The 22,706-nt window shown below is 33.5% G+C and overlaps 2 protein-coding genes and 1 long non-coding RNA gene across 3 annotated transcripts; 2 read left to right on the forward strand and 1 right to left on the reverse strand.

Annotated features, from left to right (window-relative positions):
- The first annotated feature begins 10,846 nt into the window (after window positions 1-10,846).
- LOC143597708 (uncharacterized) lies at window positions 10,847-13,467 on the forward strand. Its single transcript, XM_077076131.1, has 2 exons — window positions 10,847-11,700; window positions 12,834-13,467. Exons 1-2 carry the CDS (start codon window positions 10,847-10,849, stop codon window positions 13,465-13,467), a joined length of 1,488 nt encoding a protein of 495 aa, XP_076932246.1.
- Window positions 13,468-17,333: 3,866 nt separating this feature from the next.
- On the forward strand, window positions 17,334-19,072 carry LOC143597711 (uncharacterized). Its single transcript, XM_077076133.1, has 8 exons — window positions 17,334-17,503; window positions 17,643-17,695; window positions 17,789-17,842; window positions 17,946-18,197; window positions 18,313-18,375; window positions 18,555-18,623; window positions 18,729-18,774; window positions 18,947-19,072. The coding sequence occupies exons 1-8, from the start codon at window positions 17,359-17,361 to the stop codon at window positions 19,009-19,011; spliced, it is 747 nt and encodes a 248-aa protein (XP_076932248.1). The 5' UTR covers window positions 17,334-17,358; the 3' UTR covers window positions 19,012-19,072.
- A 730-nt stretch (window positions 19,073-19,802) lies between these two features.
- On the reverse strand, window positions 19,803-20,814 carry LOC143597713 (uncharacterized). The gene is made up of 3 exons (XR_013146981.1): window positions 20,752-20,814; window positions 20,000-20,077; window positions 19,803-19,910 (listed from the first exon to the last, which is right to left on the reverse strand). It is a non-coding gene; the product is annotated as an uncharacterized LOC143597713 (long non-coding RNA).
- Window positions 20,815-22,706: the final 1,892 nt, after the last annotated feature.

Below are 22,706 nucleotides of genomic sequence, written 5' to 3' on the forward strand. Positions count from 1 at the left end.
TAATAAGGTGAAGGGAAGAGATGATATGATGGAATGGAAAGAAATGAATTGCTGGTTTTCAAGGTGGCTAGTATGAAGGTGGCCCGGGTGGGTTTTACCTATTTACCATATTGCCCCTGTAAGAAACTCAACAGTCTTTTGTTTTGACTGTTTTACTATTTTGGCGTCTTTTGGTTTTCCAGTTTTATTAATTTCTTTACTTTAATGGTGATAATAAAGTATGGGGTGTTTATATGTTTCTATATTGGTGAAAGTTTGAAACAGTAAGTCACAATGAATTAATGTGTTATAAGACTTTAGAGACTCATGTTACCAAAAATATATTCTTAGTAAGTTAAAAACTCAAAACCAGTTTGTTAAAACCGGTTCGGTTCGGTTAACAAAAGTCAAAACCGGTTTATGATTGGTTTTGGTTCGTGTTGAAACTGGTTTCTTACCATGGTACGCTCGGTTTCGGATCGGGTTTTGATTGGTTTCGGTTCTAGTTTTGACTAGTTTTGGCTGGTTTCGGTTCGGGTTTTGGCCGGTTTTGGTTCGGGTTTTGACTGGTTTCGGTTTGGGTTTTGGCCGGTTTCGGTTCGGGTTTTGACCGGTTTTGGCTGGTTTCGGTTCAGTTAACCGGTTTGGAACCGGTTTTGATGGAGAAAAATACAAACCGGCTCCGAACCTATGGCTTCAATCGGTTCCAAACCGGTTTCTACATACTCAATTTCAAACTGGTTCGGTTTCGGTTTAGTTTTCGGGTTGGTTCGGTTAACCGGTTTATTTGCCCGCCTCTATTAGTAAGTGTGTATAAAATCGAACTAACCGACAAACTGATCGATTAATCTTGATCTTGGCTGCTTTTTGATTCAATTCTTGAAACCAAAAGTTACCTCAGATGCTTACACAAGATCACTAACATGTTTTTCAGTTTACCATCATGCGTTTTAAGGAACATGTCTATTTAATGCCACAAAAACATGAATGCTTATGTTAATGTGTTTTATGACGAAAAATGTGGATGCATAAGAAATCTTGAGTTTACTATGTTGTGGATGCATAAACAAATTACTCATTTTCTTACAAGTTGTTCGTAATCAGCGCGGTAATGAAATTACTATTTGGATATAAAATTTTTTTAAAAATTAAAATTACATGATCGAGTATAGGGTTAAATGACCGTATCATATCAACAATTGAAAAAAAGATAGTTTTGGGGGTAATCGAGACTTGAAAGATGTATTGCCTTTTTTTTAAGTTGTCTTGGTGTAGGTTAAAAGTAGAAAGTGATTTTAACATAGCAGTGTAGGATTGGTGATAGTTGCGTGTTTCACCACTCCCCTTCCCTTGCAATGTCACTTTTGTAACATAGTTTGGGAAATAGTCACCTCAACAAAAGCAGTGCATGTGAGTCTTCATATACCGCTTTTGTCTTTTCTTCTAAAAAATTTCAATCGTCAATACTTTTTTTTCCACTTAGAACTTATTAAGCCAAAAGTATGATATAGTAAAACATGAAAACTAATAATTTATCTCCTTTTATTTTTAACTTACATGATACATTCACTATATTATTTCAACTAGTTAGAAAAAATATTGGCTTTTAATTGCCGTGATTATTTAACGCCTTCGCTTTTTTATGTAACAGTTTAATAACATATAACTTTATAATTAATAATCTACAAGGTACAAGGTAAAATGTATAAAAAAACATTATAACTTAAGCAAAATTTAGTCGATTCAAAGCACAAAATTGCTTGCATTATTTATAAAATCTATTAACTAAAGTTTGATATTAACATATACATGGCAAACTAAAATCAAAAGTCGTAGTATGCATCTTTATTAAGAGTAATTAATTGAATTATATCTTTTAGCATTCTTTTAGTAATTTCGTAAACAAGATGGGATTTTCTAAAAGTAGATGTCAATTAACGGACAATAATCGTAGCATACTTCTATACGCTCCAAACTCCTTTCAGCAACTCTACCATCCATCCTTACTTATTAATTACAAGTCAACCAATTTTAAAACAAGAACACAAACTTACTCACTATTGATGATGGCTTGGTTTTCGGTTTTAATCGTAACCCTGACAATTCTCTCTCTTTTTTCTAACCCCATTTTCGCCTGAGCTATTGGTCGCAACTTCCCACCCGAAGCCAATGAAGACTCCATCCAACTCATCTCACTCACGAACCCTTTCAACTTTAGTTCTTCAACGTCGATATCCTTGTAGTTCAACTTTAGGATTGGCAACGGCGTGACGCTAGCTATTATTGCCTCCGATTTTCCTTCAGAGCATTCTCATCCCACCCCTCATTTTATGTGAGGGGTGTTTTTTATAATTTAGAGAGTGATTCGGGGTGTTGTGAGTGAAGAGTTTTTATATTTTAGAGAAAGTAGTGATTTTTCTGTATATTTGAAAAGTTATTGTCCATCCCCTATAATTTTTTAATATATTTTGAGAGTGGTTGTGAGTGAAGGAAAGAGAAAAGGTAATGATAAAAGGTATAAAAAGTATTATTTAATTGAAATAGAGAGAGAAAATGTAGTGAATTTTAGTGTAATTTTTGGTTTAGAAATAGAGGGTGGGATGAGAATGCTTTTAACATGTCCTTTCTAAAAGTATTATTGGCAGCTTTGATTATGATCTTTGTGTGGTTATATGTTGTTGATGAGCAGAAGGTCCAAGCTGCTGGTTATAAAAATGGAACGACTCATTATGCACTTGAAGTGAAGAAGAATTCAGAAATTGGTATGAAGTGAAGAGTGTTAGTTTATATATTTTTAATCTTGACATCATTATTATTTATTATATCTTATTAGTATTAATCAGTCAGTTACTTAAAGTGAATAATTCAGAAACAGCTGAAGTAAAATGTTACTTATTATATTTAACGAGTTTTATACTCGTGCGCTGCTGTGGTGTATGTAACACGTACAGCAAAAATTAAAGATAAATACTTCCCTAAAATCGCACTTTTTATTACATGAAAATCTCCAGGATAATATATTATATCTTCTAGATCTAAATCAAACTAAGTGTTTTCAACTTGAACTTGAAGTGATTTACTGTTCCTAAGATTTGCATAAATCTTCATAGTTAGTGTACCTTTTTTGTCAACCCTTCAACCTGAGAAAAAAAATATGATTAACAATTTGTAAAAATTTAAAGACTTGTACATAGTTACTTCTTTTCCCAATCCTTTTGCATCATTGGCTGAAAGATTGAGAACTAATTTTGACCCATTATCCTACCCATCCATTTTATCACATATACCATAATTAACCAAAACCAATTGTTTTAACAAAAAAGATCTAAAAAGACACTCCCTAAGATCCGGCAAATGAGACGCCTACACGACTACACATGTATAGGTTAATTTTGTATTTGTTAAGTTTAAATATGAAATCTTAAATGTGTAGTTAGGCATTTTAACATGTCATAGCCTCATAGAGTCATAGGCGTTAACGTTGTAATCCTAACTGCTTTTAAAATTAAAACTCTTGATGGTTAGATGTATAAAACTAACACTGTGTTTCCAAGTCTTATTCAACAAGGGAGAGAAAATAAAATAGAGGAAAAAATAAAAAAAACCATGTTTTTAAGATTTTTTTAAAAGAGAGAGAGAGGGGGAAAATGAGAGAAAATGCTATAAAATTTGAGCATAATATGATCCTCTCTGATTGGAGAGATTATGATAGAAAATATTTATGTTTAATTATAATTTCCTATCAATTCTTAAATCACCCTCATATCTACCTCTCTACTATAGTTTGCTTAAATGGTATAATAGGAAATTGTATCTTTCTTTTCCTTTCTTTTTAACTCGAGAACACCTAAAATGTTTAATTTCATTTCCTTTTATTTTTATTGAACTCAGGAACGCGAAATAAAGTCACACATTTTCCTTCCCCTCGCTTTCTTTCTCCCCTCCCTTTGTTAAAAGAGACTCGGGAACACAATATAAGTATTTTTCAAACAATGCACTCTATCTTTATGTGATATGGCAACCCGATTAATAGCATTCCAATCAATTTCTGTATGTTTTTACCATCGGCATTGAACACTTACTATACCTCCACAGGGTATTTTAAAAGAGTGGTTTTTTTTATCATTTGAGAATTATTATTTAATTATTATATATTTTATTATCATATATTTTGAATAGTAGTATTATTAATCTATTAGTGTAAAAAAAATAAAAATAAAATAAAAAGTTCGTGTACATAATTACCATCTATATGAATTATTTTAGAAACATTTTCTTGTATCCTTTCACGACCCCTTAAGAGTGTTTAATAACTTCGGGAGATATAAAATAGAAGACAATTGTGACATGACGCCAAAAGCTTTTATAATTTGGTACTCATTTTTTTTCCTATTATAATCTTACCGGGTTTTGTTTCGGTTTTCATAGGTAAAATTAAGAGTGCTAAAATGCATGGGGTGCGGTACTAATGCTAGAGATGTCTCCCTAAGCTAATCAATGCCCATTTATTGATCGATAACACTCGCTATGTCTAGAAAAATGACCAATCAGGCACAATGACCCAATTCATGAATGAAAGAAGGCGTTATATATGATTTCCTGTTAACCATCGAGTTTGAGACTTTACATTTGAAACTTATGTTACCTAAGATTGGATTCTATATCTAAAAAAGTTAACTTCTAAAATATCTAAATACGAGTGTAAATTTATCCGTTGTAATTTTTTATAATTTCAAGTTTCACTCAACATTAGCAACTTTTAAAAATCCTTACCACCATAAAAACACTAATGATACAACAAAAAAACTGCCTAAGAAAAAAAAACTACAAACATTTTAAGAAAATCACCAAAGAGATATGACCAAAGAGAGAGAAGAAAGAGAGGACCATGAAAGTGGTAAGAGTATCCTCAACAAGGATATGCTAAAAATAGATATTCAATGCATTTTTTTTTTCTGCCCACTCACAATCCATAAAACATCCCCTCTCCTTTTTCTCTCCTCACATGCTCACTTATTTTTTCATAAGAACTTCATCACGCATTTACTTTCCCACCTTAACATCTCTCTATTCAACGTTATTTCTCTCTCTTTTAAATACATAAAAAAAAAACTCATTATAGGAGATGCTCTAAAGTTAAAACTCTTTCGTATGGCCCCCACACTTATTATATATTTGTTAATAAATTGGACTTTTATGTAATTTTGATTTCTATTTAAAACTTGTATCAATATTTAGTTTCTTGCTAGAGCCCCTTTTCAACTTATTTTCATTTCAAGTGAGGAAGTATCAATACATGTTTTGTTGTTTTCATTTACTTATAATAATGCATTTTTTATTTAATTAATGAGAATACTTTTTTTTAGTAATTTTATAAGTTTTTAAACCAACTATAATGTTATCATACTACCGTGGATGGTTATTCCTAGTTAAGTGGCATGGGTTGCAATTACTCACCTTTGTTTTGTTGTTTTATAGGTCAAGCATTATAAGTTATAAGTTAGGCATTCCAACATGGCAAAAGAAAAGGCTCACCTTTAATTATGCAACATTATATTCTATTATAGGCTGGCTATATGGATGTTACTTTAGGTTGGCGAATATATATAGGAGCCGTGCTAAGAAAAATCCTAGATTCCTAGGAATAAATTCGCCTTTGAATGTTGAAAACCTTGAGGCCAGAAAGCTCGTGGTCGTCTTCACATGCACACCAATTATTTGTTATTTATGGTTCCTTAATAGCACGTTATTTATGAGTGTGTGTGTTTCCTGTCACAGGGGGCTATATGGAGATTCATAAATATGCTACTTTTTTGGCCGAAAGAGATTCTAAGCGGAGAAGTTTTTTATTCGAATATTTATTTTTCTTTCACTTGGTAGCTGAATAGAAATTGAAAATGTAACTTTGCTTGGGAGGAGTAGCTAAAAACCCTCTCCTTTTGGTGTAATTTGTTTTTGGGTCTGGCTTCTTACCGGACTTTTCTTTAATGCATCTAAGCTGTTAAACATAGTCTAATTAAAACCAAATATATTATTCTTTGTTTTCCATAGATCATGTGTATAGCTTTTATGAATATATAAATATAACCACTATTATATTCTCTTTAGTTACCAAAACTTATACATATATATACAATGTATTTTTAAGTGTTGACACTTTTAAACCAAAGTGGATATATGCTTTGAAACTAGTTTTATTCACACTCATCATTGTACAAGCAAGAAAAGAAAAGCCAAGAATCATGTTGTTAAAGCATTTTTATATGCCTTATTTTTATCATTGGTCACATACCCACTGTCTCCATTGTGTATTTCACCAAAACAATACAATGACCTTATTGGCTCTTAAGTCTTAATAACCTAATTAAATCATGGTAATTTTATATTTTAGATTAATTAGGTGTTTCAAACTTGTGTCATTGTTATAACTTATACAACTCTAAAGTATAAATCTTGTACAACTTTTGAATGTGTAGATCCATGTCATTTTTTTCAGTTTGAAGCGCATTTTAGTTATTTTTTATGTTTATGTCAGTACATATATTATGATTTTATAACAGTTGATATGGTTAAATTTATGTATAAATATTGATCAAACATTTAAAAACAATCTAATAAAAATCAAATGATAATAACTGAAAGATATTAACAACTTTCTAAAAAATTATTAAAAAGTGTGGGGATAAACGGAATATATAGTAGTAATGTAAGTCAAGCTGCATCAACTATATCTTTGAAAAGAAATGTTTACACTATAAAAGAAATTTGATACTAGTTAAGTAAATCATAACCAAAAATGTAAAGGAGTTTGTGTTCTAAAAGTCACTAACGTTATTTAATACGCACTAAGAGTCTCTAATCATCTCAACATGTAACACAACACGACCGTTAAATCTTGGACATGCAAGATAAAAGAACAGTTCTTCGTAAATCTAAAACATGATAGCACGCATCCTACAAATCAACCCGTGAGAATGTTTTGGTCCACACACCATAGCATGAAAAGATTTTTTTTTCTTTTTACTCGTTGTTTCTCTTTTAACACAATAAAACTATAAGACGAAACCTTTATTTGCTAAAATAAAAAAGGCCGGCGTGTCCTCTAAATCAATTGTCAAAACAAAAGAATGATATTTTTTCTCAAAAAGATATACACCCATATTGTACATTTTACAATTAATAGTAACGAAATAATATAAGTGATTTTGATTTTTTTAGAACGGCGAATTTCTTATATTTAGGCTACCGCACTCTCTAAATTTGGAGAGCCCTGATGCCCCGTTCTGGTCAGACTATGTTGTCTTAAACCGGGCCCACGCTGGCTTTAGAGTTTGGCTCGGGCATTCCCCCGGGAAACCATACCGCCAATTGCCACTTGACAGCCGTTGTGCCACCACAAGAGCAGAACTCTCAGGCGTAACACACAGTGGGACGAAAACCCGGGTGGGCTCAGGATTCGAACTGGCAACATTTAAGGTCTAGCTCAAATTCTTAATTGCCAATATCCACCCAAATATGACACAAGTGGGATTCGAACTTGAGTCTCCATTGGAGAGCCCAAGCCTCTTACCACTAGGCCACAAGTGGGGTTTGATCCGCTGAAATGACTAGAGTATGTAAAAAAAAGCTTTAAGAGACGTTTAGAAAAGTTAAACGCACTTACCAAACAGCACATGCAATTCAAATAAAAATTTTCACCAAACATCACGCTGAAAAATCTTGATCGAATAATAGGCCCGTCTTAAGACTTCTTGGACGAGCACGGCGACCAACTGGACCAGCTCCGGTTCCAGTTGGACGCATACCAACAAGACCAGTTGGAACTAGAGTTTTTAACTATGGTGAGGCAAGGGCTCAAAAGGGATGGCCCCGCCTATACTTTTCTCCCTCCGAAACCCATATTTCTTACGTTCTTAAAATTAGCATATTAATAAAACCTAATTTTTATATTCATAAAAGCTAAATTAATATAGGTCATTTGGATTAAAAATAGGTTTGGCTTTAGATATTTCATATTTGTTTTGAAAAGATTGGTGTAATTACTTTTTCTAATGTTTGTAGTGTCTCTTGAGCCTTTAGTTTCTTCTAGTGTGTCGTATTTAATGAAAGTTACTGTTCGAAAAAAATTATAAAATGCAATTTCACGTGTAGATGGCAATTAAAAATAAGATATGATCACGTAGATGATTAGAGGTGATTTATTAATTGCTTAAAGGCACAATTGCATAAATTAATGGGGAAAGTGAATAAGGTGCTGTTAGTCGTTTAAGCTTACACGCAAAACCCATCAAAACTACGTAGTTTTGATTAAAATTCCTTAAAATCAATTAAACAACTTCATAAATCACGCCCCTAATTTGCTCGTATTATCCTTCTCTGCTTGTTGACACTTAAGTTCATGAAATCACTTCCTTGTCCATTCATAGTTGAAATTAATATTATGGTGACTCTGTATTTATTCATCAAAGTTTAGTTTATTTATTTGGACACTCTTCGCTAATCTCTGTTGACACAAGTTTAGATTCTATATAGTTAACAGCAACTGTTTATTCAATAGATAATAATTAATTTGATGGTAATCGTTTGGAAAACTTTATGTGCTATTGAAATTAATTTGTTGGAAGATTTGTGAATACGGTGCTGTCATACGCCTAACCTTAGACGTAAAACACTCCAAACTACGTAGTTTGAGTAAAGAAAAAATCAATCAAATATATTGACGTAGGTTGTCGTAGTCTACTCAAAAACAATTAATTAAGACTTAAATACCTATAAACTAGTACGGGTAAGTAAGGTCGTCTCCACAGGGACTCAAGGAAAGTGCTAATTTTAATATGACTAAATTAATTAATTAACTACGACGGACAGACGATGTCAAGCGGTTTTTAGAAAAGCTTTAATTAAAACTTAATTATTACTTAAAAACTTTTCAAACAATATTAATGAAAACATTCATTCTAGGTTCGGTTAATGTGATATTCAACTTAATCCCAGATTCCCTTGATTACGCAGTAATTACTAAACCTAATTACTAAACCTAATAGTTTGATTGTGATGTCAAACGATACCCTAACCGAATTGATGACACAATTGAACTCGGTTTACCTAACTACCAACTTATGTTTGTTAAAACCAATGAAGAAACAATATTTGATGATAACTAATCAATGACACAAGAGCTCAAACCCTAAATGTTGATGAACACAACCAAACAAATAATGCATCAATTAATAATCCCAAACACAAGTTGTTTAAATAATCAATCAATAATTAAGCAAGACTAAAACAATAACTCAATCAAGCTCATAAACCTTAAGTATTAGAATCTGGTCAGAAGTTAAAATACACAAAAACCTAGCCAAGAATGAACAAAGAACTTAGCCAAGCATCGACATATCGATTATATCACTTATCTTAATGAACATGCAAACCCGAGATGAACCGGAAGCCTTGGAATGATGGAAGATCGTCCTCAGCAGCCTCTTTTGCCACTGGAAGTCGTCTATAACCGAATGGGGAGGTTAAAGGGTTTATATAAGGCAAAACCTAAATTTTTGGCCGACTTAAGCATCTTCGCGTATCGCGAAGATGTCCCAGCATGCTTCTTCGCGTATCGCGAAGGACAAAATAGTCGCGGCCGACATCCTATACGCGAAGTTGCCCTTCTTTGCATCTTCGCATATCGCGAAGATGTAACTTTTCTGCATTTTTATTTTCTTTTCTTTATTGCCTCGTGATGCGTGCACTTCCAATCTTTCACTTCTCGATCTTCATTCCAAGCCCGTAAATATCCTCGTTAAGCTCCATAGCCTCCAATGTCCTGAAACACGTAAACAATGCTTGAAGTACCAATGTTCATTCATTTATTTACCTAAATATAACTAATTAATATATAATAATAACTAACTTTTACCCAACCATCATATATCTATTTCCTATTTTATCTCCATAGAATGATAATTCGGTTCTCTGTTAATTTTGCTATATGTTGTTCATCTTTCCTAATCCCGTCCAACTTTGCAAACACATCCATTTCGGTTCATCATTTCAATTTACAGATTCATGGTTCACACAGTAGGAAAAACGATCTCTAATTGTTCAATAATAAATGGAAAAGATTTGTACTGCAATAATATATATGGCTACAATCATTGCAAATCGAACTCTTATTCACCCTTGAATTTGTTTCAGTTAACAATGATTCACATAAGGCTGTTATTAATTATTCATCCATTCTAAAAAAAATTGGCATGAAGTGATTAAATTGACATAGAATGAACCAAACAAAGAGGAACGCTCCCGATTGATTTTGAGAAAGATGAGCAGCAACTAAATTTATGGAAAAATGATTAAATAAAAAAAATGTGTCTTGTTTATATTTTATGGTTTTAAATTAAAACGATGTAGTTTTGAGTGTTTTGCGTCTAAGGTTAGGTGTGTGACAGCACCGTATTTACTTTCCTCGTTAATTAATTGGGTTTAGAAATTTTAATCAAAACTACGTAGTTTTGATGGGTTTTGCGTATAAGCTTAGACCGACTAACAGCACCGTATTCACTTTCCCCTAAATATTGGTATATTTAAACTATATTTCTCTCTGATAATGGGTTACTTTTGTGAGATGATATCAATCTTTATACACACGGAAAAAAAGGAATCTACAATATTGATTATAAACGTATATCATTCTCTGTATATGTATTAATTAATAATTTGTAGCTCACCACATCTATCCATCTATCTATCTATATATATCTTCTATATATACACTGTTTATGTTTTAAAGATCAATTAACTGCATGCAACATATGTTCCTATGAGTTCTTTTACATCCTTTGACTCCATAAACCTCTCAAGAAGAGTGAACATGATCCCTTCTTCATTTCCTGATATATGGGGTTGGATTCAAAGCCTACCACCACAATCTCAATGGCAAACCAACACAAAATCTATATGCATTTGTTCTTCATCTCAACCTTGTCTTGAACTCTCCATTTCCAAAACCCAAATCCACCCTTCTTCTATCTCTTTCTCCATCATTGCAAATTGCAACCTACCCATCTTTCTTTGGACCTCTAAACCACTCAAATCCATTAATATTAATAACACCTTTGTTCATGAACAACTTGCTATTTCCAAATTGTTGACTAATATCATCAAAGATATTCTTAACTACACCCTTATTAACCTCTCTAATTCTTTCTTCAAGCTCCCCAAACCAAATTCGATTCCTGACCTTAAAGACATAGTTAATTTCTTGTTTCTTGCACTTTCTTTCGTTGTATCGGTATATGAAGCTCCTCAAGATATGAGGTTTGATTGTATAAACACTCTTAGAGACCAATTCGCGTCTCCGTGGGCAAGAGAAACTTCTAAGAGATTGATGAGGTTGATAGGATCAAACTCAGAAGAACAATGGATGAGATCCATGAATCTTGCAATCACAAATTGCATCATGGAGCTAAGAACGATGAATCATGCACGAAAAGCACGCTCACCGATGTATTCTTCGTCCAGCTCGGGATTAGGGTTATGGAAAATTCAATTGTATTGTCCTTTGATTGCTATGGAGATTGAAAAGTGTAATGGTATTGGACAAGAAAATCAAAAGCTAGGGTTTTCCTTGAACTATCATCAACTTGAAGGGGTGATCCAATTGAATCATCAAGTGATGGTTCTAGAGAAGTGGATTGATGTTCTCGTTAGCATCGATAATGTGAGGTATGAACGATTTTATTATAGAGTATAGATATATATCTTTTTAAGTTGTTTGATTTTATTTTATTTGGATTATATATACATCATCAACATTTAATATTTATTTAATGCAACAAGCTAAGTTGGGTAGAATAGATGAGATGACCACAAGACTTTCACAATTTCTTTGCTTGCATGTTACACTAGAATTATATATGGTATGATTAACACGTACTAGGTCCCAACAAGTACTCCATCTCGTGTGGGGAAGTAATTTGTATGGAGTGTAATCTTGCTAAATCTCTATGATTAAGCGTATTAAAATGATAAAGATTAGACGTGTTTAATTAACGACGTAACAGATAAGTAGTTAATAAGTAAGTATAAAATGTCAGGATGAGTTGACGCGTTAATAGGTATTGTCATTATTTTGAAAATCATAACGTATTAAACATAAACATGATTTACAATTATACTATTATAACAATGATCTCATTTTTTTTAATTAAAACAAATTGATTAAGATATTATAACCCATAGCAGTTTTAAGTGGGGCCAATTTTAATAAACAGGTTCTAAATTGTCACGTATAATTAAAACAGTTTAAATGTTTATAAAATTTGAGAGAGAAATAGTGCATTAGTAGTAAAATAAAATATATACAATCAATTATTTGACTCTTGAATCTTGATAACCCGGGTTTAATCCTACCGTGTGTTATGTTAGAGAGTTATGTTTTTATGGCGGTACAACGACTGTCAAGTGCTATGATTTCCCAGGGAAACTGGGCTTAGTTAAAACAACATAGTCTGGTCAGAGTGAGATATCGTGGCTCTCCAAATTTAGACAGTATGATAACATAAATACAAAAAATCGTCGTTTTAAAAAAAGTTAATAAATTGTATATATAATCACTGTTTCATAAGGAAAGCAAGATGACCTTACAAGTAACAATTTTACCAAAAAACGAACATGCATATGCACTTAGATATACATGACACATGGTTGTACATCCATGCACATCATACGTGGACAAAACTATGCTTATAATAAACTCAACATATTTTTATTTTTATTTTTATTAAATAAAAAGTACATGTTATTATATTTTTTTTCATAACATTACAATATTAATTATCTATCTATTTATGTACCAGGTGTGATGTTATACGGCTCTTAAACAACACTTTAATGACCGAACGAGGAGCCGGACCCGACGAAAAACACTTCCCGTCACGCATTTCCCTCCAACTCACCCCCACAATCCAAACCAACGTCCTAAGCGTGTCCGTAAGTAAATCATCCGAAAACCCAACTTGTGAAATCGGCTTCGAGAAGTCCATCGAAGCCACATTCGAGCCACCAAACCCTCACATATCCGTTTCCGTCGGTGAAACCATCACCACCAATCTAAAACCATGGAAATTCGAGCAATCCGTCTATGGGAATAGCGTCGAGTTCAATTGGTTCCTACATGATAGTGTCAATGGGCGCGAGGTGTTCTCGTCAAAGCCTTCGAAGTTCTCGTTGATTAACCCGAAGGCGTGGTTTAGGGACCGGTATTCGAGCGCGTACCGACCGTTTACGAGGCAGGGAAGTGTTATATTCGCGGGTGATGAGTATGGTGAACGGGTGTTGTGGAAGTTTGGAAGTGGGGTGATTGGTCAAACTATGGATTGGGAAGTCAAAGGGTGGATTTGGTTGACTTATTGGCCGAATAAGTATAAGACGTTTTATACGGAAACTAGAAGGTTGGAGTTTCGTGAGATTCTTAATCTAAGTATTGGTTGAGTTTTAAGTTTAAAAATGATGATTGTTTGTGTATGTTTATGTATATATATGTGGTATGTTTTAAATGATTTGTGGATATTAAAGTTGCTTTGCAAAATATTGAATATGTCTATGTAGAATATTAGAATGAGGCAACTTCATATAATAGTAACTAACTTTAAAAAGTGTTTCAGTTAGGTCACTTAACTTTAAAAAGTGTTCCAGTTAGGTCACTCAACTTTCGTGTTTGATTAAATTAAAAGTTTTAACATGTTTTTTTAACCAATTTCTTTTCTGTTTCACATAAGAAATCTTTTTATCTTTTTTTTGAAGTTGACGTTAAGTGGCGACGTGAATTTTATTTTTTATTTTTAAATTTTAATATAATTAACGTTTTTTAAAAATTTTTAAATTTAACTACATATATTGCAAATTCCGACACCCACATCTTATCATTCATTTCTTTCTTGATGTACACAAAAATCGGTGAGACTTGATTTGAAGATTTAGTGACCCGATTTGGGGAAAATATGCATCAGTGACTTAATTAAAACACTTTTGAAAGTTGATTACTATCCTATGAGATTTTCCCTATTATAGAATATATATGCTTAGTTTTTACCATTGAATAATAATAACTTTATCTTGTGTGAAGCATTTAGTTTTGAACTTTTGATACATTAATATATAGAACTTTATGGGTTTAGACTTTAGATTATGAAAAACTATCTGGGTACTCTGTACGGGATGACTTAATGGTAAAAGATCACCGTAAGCTGGTCTAACCTAGCTGTACAGAGCCCTTAAGCGCCTCCAAGTTATCTTCAGTTTCGGGAAAGCTCACCCACCCGAAGGCTCACTGATGGTAAAACTCGTGCGCCCTCATGATCGAACTGGAGATCACGAATATCACACAAGTCTTCCTTTATTGAGCCCCTATGACTCCTAAAGTGTCTATGAAGATTGAACATGAGTCTCAATTGAGAAACGCATGATTTCTAACACTACACCATATTGAAAAGGACTTGCCGGTTGGATTATGGACCATCCACATAACTTTCCTATGAAACAGCTAACTTGCACGCTCTTTAAATTTATTTCTAAAGCCACACAAACAATCATAAATTATAAGCAGGGGAGAAATTTTTTTACCACACATGTGTCTTGATACAACTGGTTTAATTGAGTGTTTTTAACCGTTGTTACATGTAATAGGTTCCTTAGTTTTTTCCCTTGAGAAAAGGAGGAAATTGCGTTTGCGAGACTAACATACCTCCATATAATCTATGAATGATTTGTTATCAATTGAGTGCTTTTGAATTTAGTATATCTAAAGTTACCATATAACTATATATGGATCATTGTGATTCTTACTTTAGTGTCAACTTAGTAGTTTTACTTGTATACAAAAGTTCATATTTGGTAGTTTCTTTGTAAGTGGGCGTTTAGATTTGGATATCCCAGGAAATCAGGCGTTTAGATTTGACGATTTCTTTGCAAAAGACCGCTTAGATTTGGATAAACGTGTGTTTATCTCTAGGAGATTTTATGGTAAAATGATGCACAACACTGAAAATTTATACATATAGTAGTTAGCAGTGTTGTAAAAATCTTGACTAGGTGTCGATTAATCCTCAATTAATCACTAGTCCCAACTAGAGGTGGGCAAATAGACCGGTTAACCGAACCGACCCGAAAACTGAATCGAAACCGAACCGGTTTGAAACCGATTATGTAGAAACCGGTTTGGAACCGATTGAAACCGTAGGTTTGGAACCGGTTTGTAATTTTCTCCACCAAAACCGGTTCCAAACCGGTTAACCGAACCGAAACCGGCAAAAACCGAACCGAAACCGATCAAAACCCAAACCGATCAAAACCCAAACCGAAACCGATCGTACCATGGTAAGAAACCGGTTTCAACCCGAACTGAAACCGATCCTAAACCGCTTTTGAATTTTGTTGACCAAACCGAACCGGTTTTAACCCAAACCAGATTTGAGTTTTAAACCGGTGTGTGCACCTCTAGTCCCCACCCCACTGATTAATTTTGGGATAATATGCCAATTAATCGGTCAAGGGTCAAATCTTGTCAAAATCAGGATTAATCAGACTTAGTCGGTTTTTTTTTTATGAAGTTCTTGCCAAAATCGGCGATTTTCGACGAGCTTCCGACCAAAATCAGCGATGTCCAGCCAATTTCCTGTCAAAATGTGAATGTGTATATATAAAACTAAAAATCACATATAAATATATATGTGATAAAACTGAAAATTATACATTAAAATCCAATACAATTAATCTCGGCTAATCTCAATTAATCGCTATTCTTCACCCACCATCCGATTTTTACCAACGCTGGTAATTAGTGGACTAGTTGATGACTTGATGTACATCGCTTCACCCTAAAATTAATTTACTCTCTTTTAAATGTTTAATAATTAAAGCTACTATGTAATATAATAATACTAAAATAATCGAAAATCAAGAGAATCAATGATCTCCCAGTCTCACTCACTAGTCACTAATTAAAACAATATAAAATGACTTTTTTTTTTAAAGTTCCTATTTCTTACTTTCCAAATATTATCGGTAACAAATCATTGTTTACTACGGTTTTGGAGAACATGTTATGTTCCAAATTCAGTCAAATAAAAAAAAATCATTTAAGTCAACAGAAACCAAACTCAACCACTTTGGCCTGTCTCTATGACACGTCATAACTCCACCACCAAAAGTAAAGACAACACAACTATCACTTAACAGTAACGAGCAATACTTACGGCGGACATTACGAGTGTTCATTTTTCTATGGCGGAATCATCATCATCAGCAGCTGTTTTATGCACCACTTTTCACTGTAATCTTCTTTCTTTTATATGATTTAACATGACATTTTGTTAACAAGCTGTTTGAATCCTTTATTATTATGTGAAATTAATGTTTGATTCAGTGGTAGATCTTGTATTTGTGTAAGTAGTTTAGCTCAAATTGATGTGTATCTAGATCTAAATATCACTTTTAACATAAATTAAGAGAACTGGATTAATGATGTTAATGCGCCTTTGTATTATTGTTGTTATTATTATTAAAGGAAACCATTATTTGTTTGGGGTAACATTGTGTAGGTGCATTATGTTTCCAAGGATATGATCAACAGGATTCCATTAAAACCAGTAATCTGACCATGAAAGTCTTTTGATAAGTTCGGTTGTTACTTTGGCTCTCCTACGATACTCGTAGGAAGCAGACTTGTTATTTTGTACATGGGAACAATCGCCATAAAACCAGAGCAAGTTACCGGGTGCAAACTTGGTAACTTGGCTCAGGCTTTTTGGTGATTACGCGTGTATACAAAATACATGTCTGGTTTTATGTGAGACTTGTAGGAGTGCTAGACCAACAACCAAGCTAATTAAAGGCTTCATTAGTTTGATTGGGGGGGGGGGGGGTAACTCCTGCTCCGCCATTGATATTAATCAACATTAATGGAATTATGGAAACAGACACACCTTGAATGCAAGGATGCGGTATATTTTACGGAAAACCCTTATCATCATTCTGGCGTATCAAGAATTTTAAGTTGGTTTTTTTTTTTTTTTGTTTTTGTTTTTGTGTGAAAAAAAGGACAATGATTAAAAACACAATCCAAATCGTGTGTTTTGCTATGAGGGACCCGTAATCGTATCTTAACCTGTCCCAACAGTCAACAGACGTGCTGTCAGTATACTATTTAACCTTGAAGATCTGAGGCGTTTATATTATTAAGTTGATATGTCATGCTAGATTCTTATATGTTTAGTACCAATGCATTTGCTAGTGATACTTTTAGCAATTAGCATGCTTAAGTTGATATGTCATGTTATAATCGCGCATTCTGGTTCTGCAGCTGCAAGACCTGCAGCAGTTCCTATGCATAACGCCAAATGGTTCGAATCAACTAAATATCATATCCCAACATTTGGTCGAGAGCTTGTTTCTTCTCCAAAAAAGCAAGCAGGAATTCTCGTGTCATGTGCGAAGGCGTCTGATACTGCTGTTATTAACGAGCCTTATGGTGAGTCAGTAGTTCATATGCAGCAATAACTGCTCATCATTATGTGAACGAAAACGGTTTCATGCTTCCAATATGCATGAGATTTTATTTCCATTATTCCCTTAATATCTATGTTTATTCTTTCATTTCCATTTTGAAGGCTCGTTGGAGAAAAGTACTTCACGAGGCGCAACTTTTCCTAGCGGTTTTGAGGTGAGTTCAGACGAATCATATATATTTTTACACTAACATTTTTTTTCTTTAGATTCATGTTTTTAATTTGCGTGCTTACTTCTATAATATTAGGACCTTGTTGCGGGAGTCTGTGACGAGACACAGATTGCCGAGCTGAAAATAAAGGTACACTCATACCTTAATATCCAATTAAACGCCATATTTATTTAATCATTAAGTTCAAGATTTCCAAATGTGACAAAAAGTCATTGTTTTTTATTTCGCATAGATTGGAGATTTTGAAATGCATCTTAGGCGGAACATTCAATCAACCAAAGCCCCGATGCTTATTGCTTCACCTACAGAAGCACCACCAATTCCAAGTAAACCAATGACCGACTCCATTCCCGCTGACTCACCAACTTCTTCTGAAAAACCAATAGCAAATCCATTTGCAAACGCGAGCGTTAAGAAGTCAAACAAATTAGCAGCACTGGAAGCTTCTGGAGCTACCGGATATGTTTTCATATCATGTCCAACGGTATACACTCGAGTTATAAATGCTCCTTTGTTATTTAAAGCCTATGGTAGTTAATCTTAGAGGTGGCAATTTATTTCCAGTTTTATTTTATTTTGTATTTCATTTGATTTGCCAGGTTGGATCGTTCCGTGAAGGAAGGACACTCAAAGGCAAGAAGCAGCCTCCTGTTTGTAAAGAGGTAATAATATTTTGCCCCCTATCGTCTCTTTTATCAATACCATACAAAATGTAACATCTAAAGTTTTTGCTTATAGAAATTGCTATATATATTTGGTGTACATAATACATAAATATGATTTATGTGAAGGTTTTTTTTTATTTTAGTTTTATTTTTTTATTTTTTTATTTTTTTTACAGGGCAGTGTGATTAAAGAAGGACAAACAATATGCTACTTGGACCAGTTTGGCACCGAGCTTCCTGTAAAGGTGAGACGAGGTCCTCTAATTTTTTGCTCTTAAAAGCGACAAGCTTTTTTGTTAAAATCTGATCACTCTTTGTGTAATTGTGTCTTTTGAAATATTATTATACAGGCGGATGTAGACGGGGAAGTCATTAAGATCCTTGTCGAAGATGGAGGTACGATATATAAAAACATTGATTTGATCGTTATTAGATTTTTATAACGGGCAAGTATTCGGTTTTAAAACGAAAAGTTTCTAAAACTAGAAATTTTACGGTTATTCAAATTGATTTCTTTATAAAATATGCGTGTTTTGTAAATGTAATGATTGTATATGTGATTCTGCAGAAGCTGTTGGTTATGGAGATCCCCTTATTGCGGTTTTGCCCTCGTTTCATGATATCGCCCTTTGAGTTGAAGAATTCGAGCTTCAGTATTTTAATAGTGTGGCGAGTTTTAGTGATATGTATAAAAAGTATGATAACTAAAATTTGTGGAAAACAATGTCAAGATCTTTGACTTGTAATTAGCTATATTTGTTGTAGATTGACTGAACCTCATGTTACTAAATTTGCATATTCCCTATACTCCATTATCGAATCGAATCTTCTTTTCGTTACACAATGAGTTACATTAGGTAGCTAGTTACATTTTCATTTATATTAACTTGATGGCCAGTTCTCGTTACAAATTGCGTTCGTACATTCTATACAATCGGGTCGTAGAGAGGTAAAATCGAATCATTTTTAACATACATTCATTTTTTTTCCATTCAGAACAGATTTCCACAACTTATTAGGCATCCAAACATAATATAAAGCATTCAATATGCGGATACTGCTTCGTATGTCAATTCTTAGAAGCATTTGTTTCATCAACATGACATCGCGGGTTCTATCAAAAGATTTTTTTTTATATTAATGTGCAAGCAGTCACAAATCATCATATCAGTATTAACTAAAAAAGATTAAAAAAAGGCAAATCCAGACTCATGTTGTTTTGCACTAACAAAAGCTCGCATAACAAAACGTGAAGAAACGACTCCTTTTCCCGATTTTTTTCATACTAGCAGCAAACTCCCAACAACTAATCTCCATATAGCATTTAACCTGCCGAAAATTTGATGAATTAGTTAAAAAATAATACTAAATAAATAAACACTAAATAAAGAAAAGTTGTGTTTATAGTTTATACAATGTCTAAAACCTCATCATTTACTTTACTTCCACAAATTGTATACATTTGGTTGCAATCCAGACTCCAAAAACCTGACCCGGTTTCTAAGCTGCACAATCTCTTGTCTTGAAGTATCCTGAGAACCAAAATGACAATGCAATCATATTAAGCAAATAACGCAAAATAAAACATTAACGGAAGGACAAACATAACATATTGGTGTACCAGTTCTTGCTCTAGCATATTGGTTTTCACAATCTGCTTCATCTGCGATATCTTCATCACTTCAAATTCTTGCATTAACTTCACACGATAACCATAAAATCTCAGTTAGACAAAAATATAGCGAAAAAACAGAAAAATTGCATGAAACAATAAGCATAGAATGATAGAAAACATATATATATATATATATATGTATATAGGGTAAGGATCCTAAGAGAACCATTGGCAAATTGAGAACTTTGAGAACCATTTTGGACCACTAAAAAAACCCTCTAAAAAATATTAAAAAAATTATAAAACAAACAAAACTGAAAATTTTAAAAAAGTAAAAAAACCAAAATTCTTATATTTCATTCCGGTTTCATTAAAAAAAAAACCGAATTTTTTTTCTTTTTAATTCGTATTATACCTGTACGCATATGTATACTTTCATTTAATCTCTAGTTACGTAATATACACATATGTACATTATCATTTACCTTAAATTATACATGTGTATAGGAAAAAAACATATGTGTACATATATATACATATTATACATATATGTATATGTATAATTTAGCTAAACCGAGAATTTTTTTTTACGTTTTTTTTTCTTTTTAGAAACCGGGATGAAAAATAAGAACTTTAGTTTTTTTACTTTTTTTATTTTTGTGTTTTTTTTTTGTTTTATGATTTTTTTTATTTTTAAATTTTTTTGTAGTATAAAATGGTTCTCATAGTTATCAATTCCCAAAAAGTATATATATTACTTTGGCCACCACTGATTGTAGATCGGTGGACGTCTCGACAAATCTGTTTGGAATGAATAAATTGTCTGTCTCATGATCTTCGTCCTTGTCTCTCTCGTCTGTATCAATAGATAAGGGCAAGTTGTAATCTTGATAGCAATTTAGTGGTTCAGATGAAGAAGACGGTTTCGTGAAATGTTGACCGCTCGTGTATGAAGTTTGACCATGCTCAACTTGATACGTTGCAGGGGCAATGTGTTGGCTTTCCACCCGAGTATTTCCATGCATGACATTATTATTATTATTATTATTATCGGTAGCAGCGTGTGCTTGAGGATTGAGGTTTGTTGCCCGAGTTTGATCACGTTCAGATTCTTCTGTGTCATCGGCAGCCCAAATGCTATCCTCCCATGTATCTGGTGCTTCCAGCAAATCATCCTTATCTTCGGTTTCTAGGTTCAATGGCAACTCGTCTTTAGCGCCTACTTCAGGTTTAAACAATCCGCTCCATGTTCCTGGTTGGGAGCTAGAAGCAACCGTAGCCGTGGTGGTTGTAGTGGTACTGGTTTTGCAAAGAGCGGAAGCATATGAAACACCTGTGGTCATTCCTGATAATGTAGGAGCGTCGTTTAAACTCGAGGTCGTTCCATTGTATTCTTGTCTTTTCGCAGCTGCAAGCAAAGAGGCGTATAGACCGTTCCACTTTGTTGAAACGGAAGGAGTCATTGGTAACGATGTAAACATTGCGACAAGCATGTCAGTCTGATAACGGTCCAGCTCAAAATGGAAGTGTTTGCTCTCGTAGTAGTTATTAGCAATGACGGGCTGAAACTGGTCTTCAGACAGCGGTTGACACAGCTTTTTGACAGAGATCTTGACCTGTAATTCAAACCACATAATAACATATAAGTATGTGTTAAAGATAAAAACTAAACACGTGTACATTACAATGAAGATGATAGCTGTGCAGGATACCTCGTGTATCCGGTGTCATCTGCATCTTCGAGCCACACATACTTATCAATGTTCAATTGACCCTGACTCGCAGCCTCAAAGACACCATGAAGTTTTCGGTCACTGTAATTGAACAAAAACAGCACAAGCCCTTGCTTGATGTTCTTTATGTATGAATAATGGCCCTCTGGTAAACCTGTTAAACCGAGTCAAAGACTTAGACTTATCATATTTCTTCATGAGCAAAACATAAAATAAAGAATTAAAAGAGATAGTGGAAACGATAAACTACCAAACAACTTGTTAGAAATGCATTCGTTGATTGTGTTGTGTGTGGCACCAAATATAACCGCACCGAGATCAGCTTTTCTGAGGTTCCTTGCGGGTGCACTGTGATTGAAAAACACCGAGGCTTCTTTCGTGGCCCGCTTCAAGTTCACCTTTTTATTTTGCTTCTTACCTCCCATTCTGCTAAACAAATGTATCACCATCAAAACTTAAAACACAAATCCAAATTAATAATATTCTATATTTCTGTTCTCACCCGAAAACATAATATACACTGGTCACCACTATAATCAAGCCTAAAGTTAGCGGTAAGTTATGATATAGCATACAAGAATGATATATCAACACAGAGCTTGTCAAACAATAATACAGCAAGAAGTCAACACAGAGCTTGTCAAACAATAATACATAAGAAGTCAATATAATATACACCAGTCAACACTTACCACTATAATCAAGCCTAAAGTCGAAGGTAAATTAATATATTACAAACAATGATGATACATCAACACAGAGCTTGTCAAACAATAACACAACAATAAGTTAATATACAAAATCCATCATATAACTATCCTGTTTTGTGGACCAAAAGTACATAATGTAATGAAACCAATGCATGTTTCTGGTTAAGCTTCACTTATAGTAATCAATCTGATCGAATATTTTCACTAAAATCGTTCTTCTGGTAAATATCTGTACACAAACACCACTATAATCAAGCCTAAAGTTGGAAG

The sequence above is a fragment of the Bidens hawaiensis genome, unplaced genomic scaffold, assembly GCF_021521415.1.
Source record: "Bidens hawaiensis isolate Kalapana, Puna unplaced genomic scaffold, B.hawaiensis_p1.1 tig00048921_1, whole genome shotgun sequence".
NCBI lineage: Eukaryota > Viridiplantae > Streptophyta > Magnoliopsida > Asterales > Asteraceae > Bidens > Bidens hawaiensis.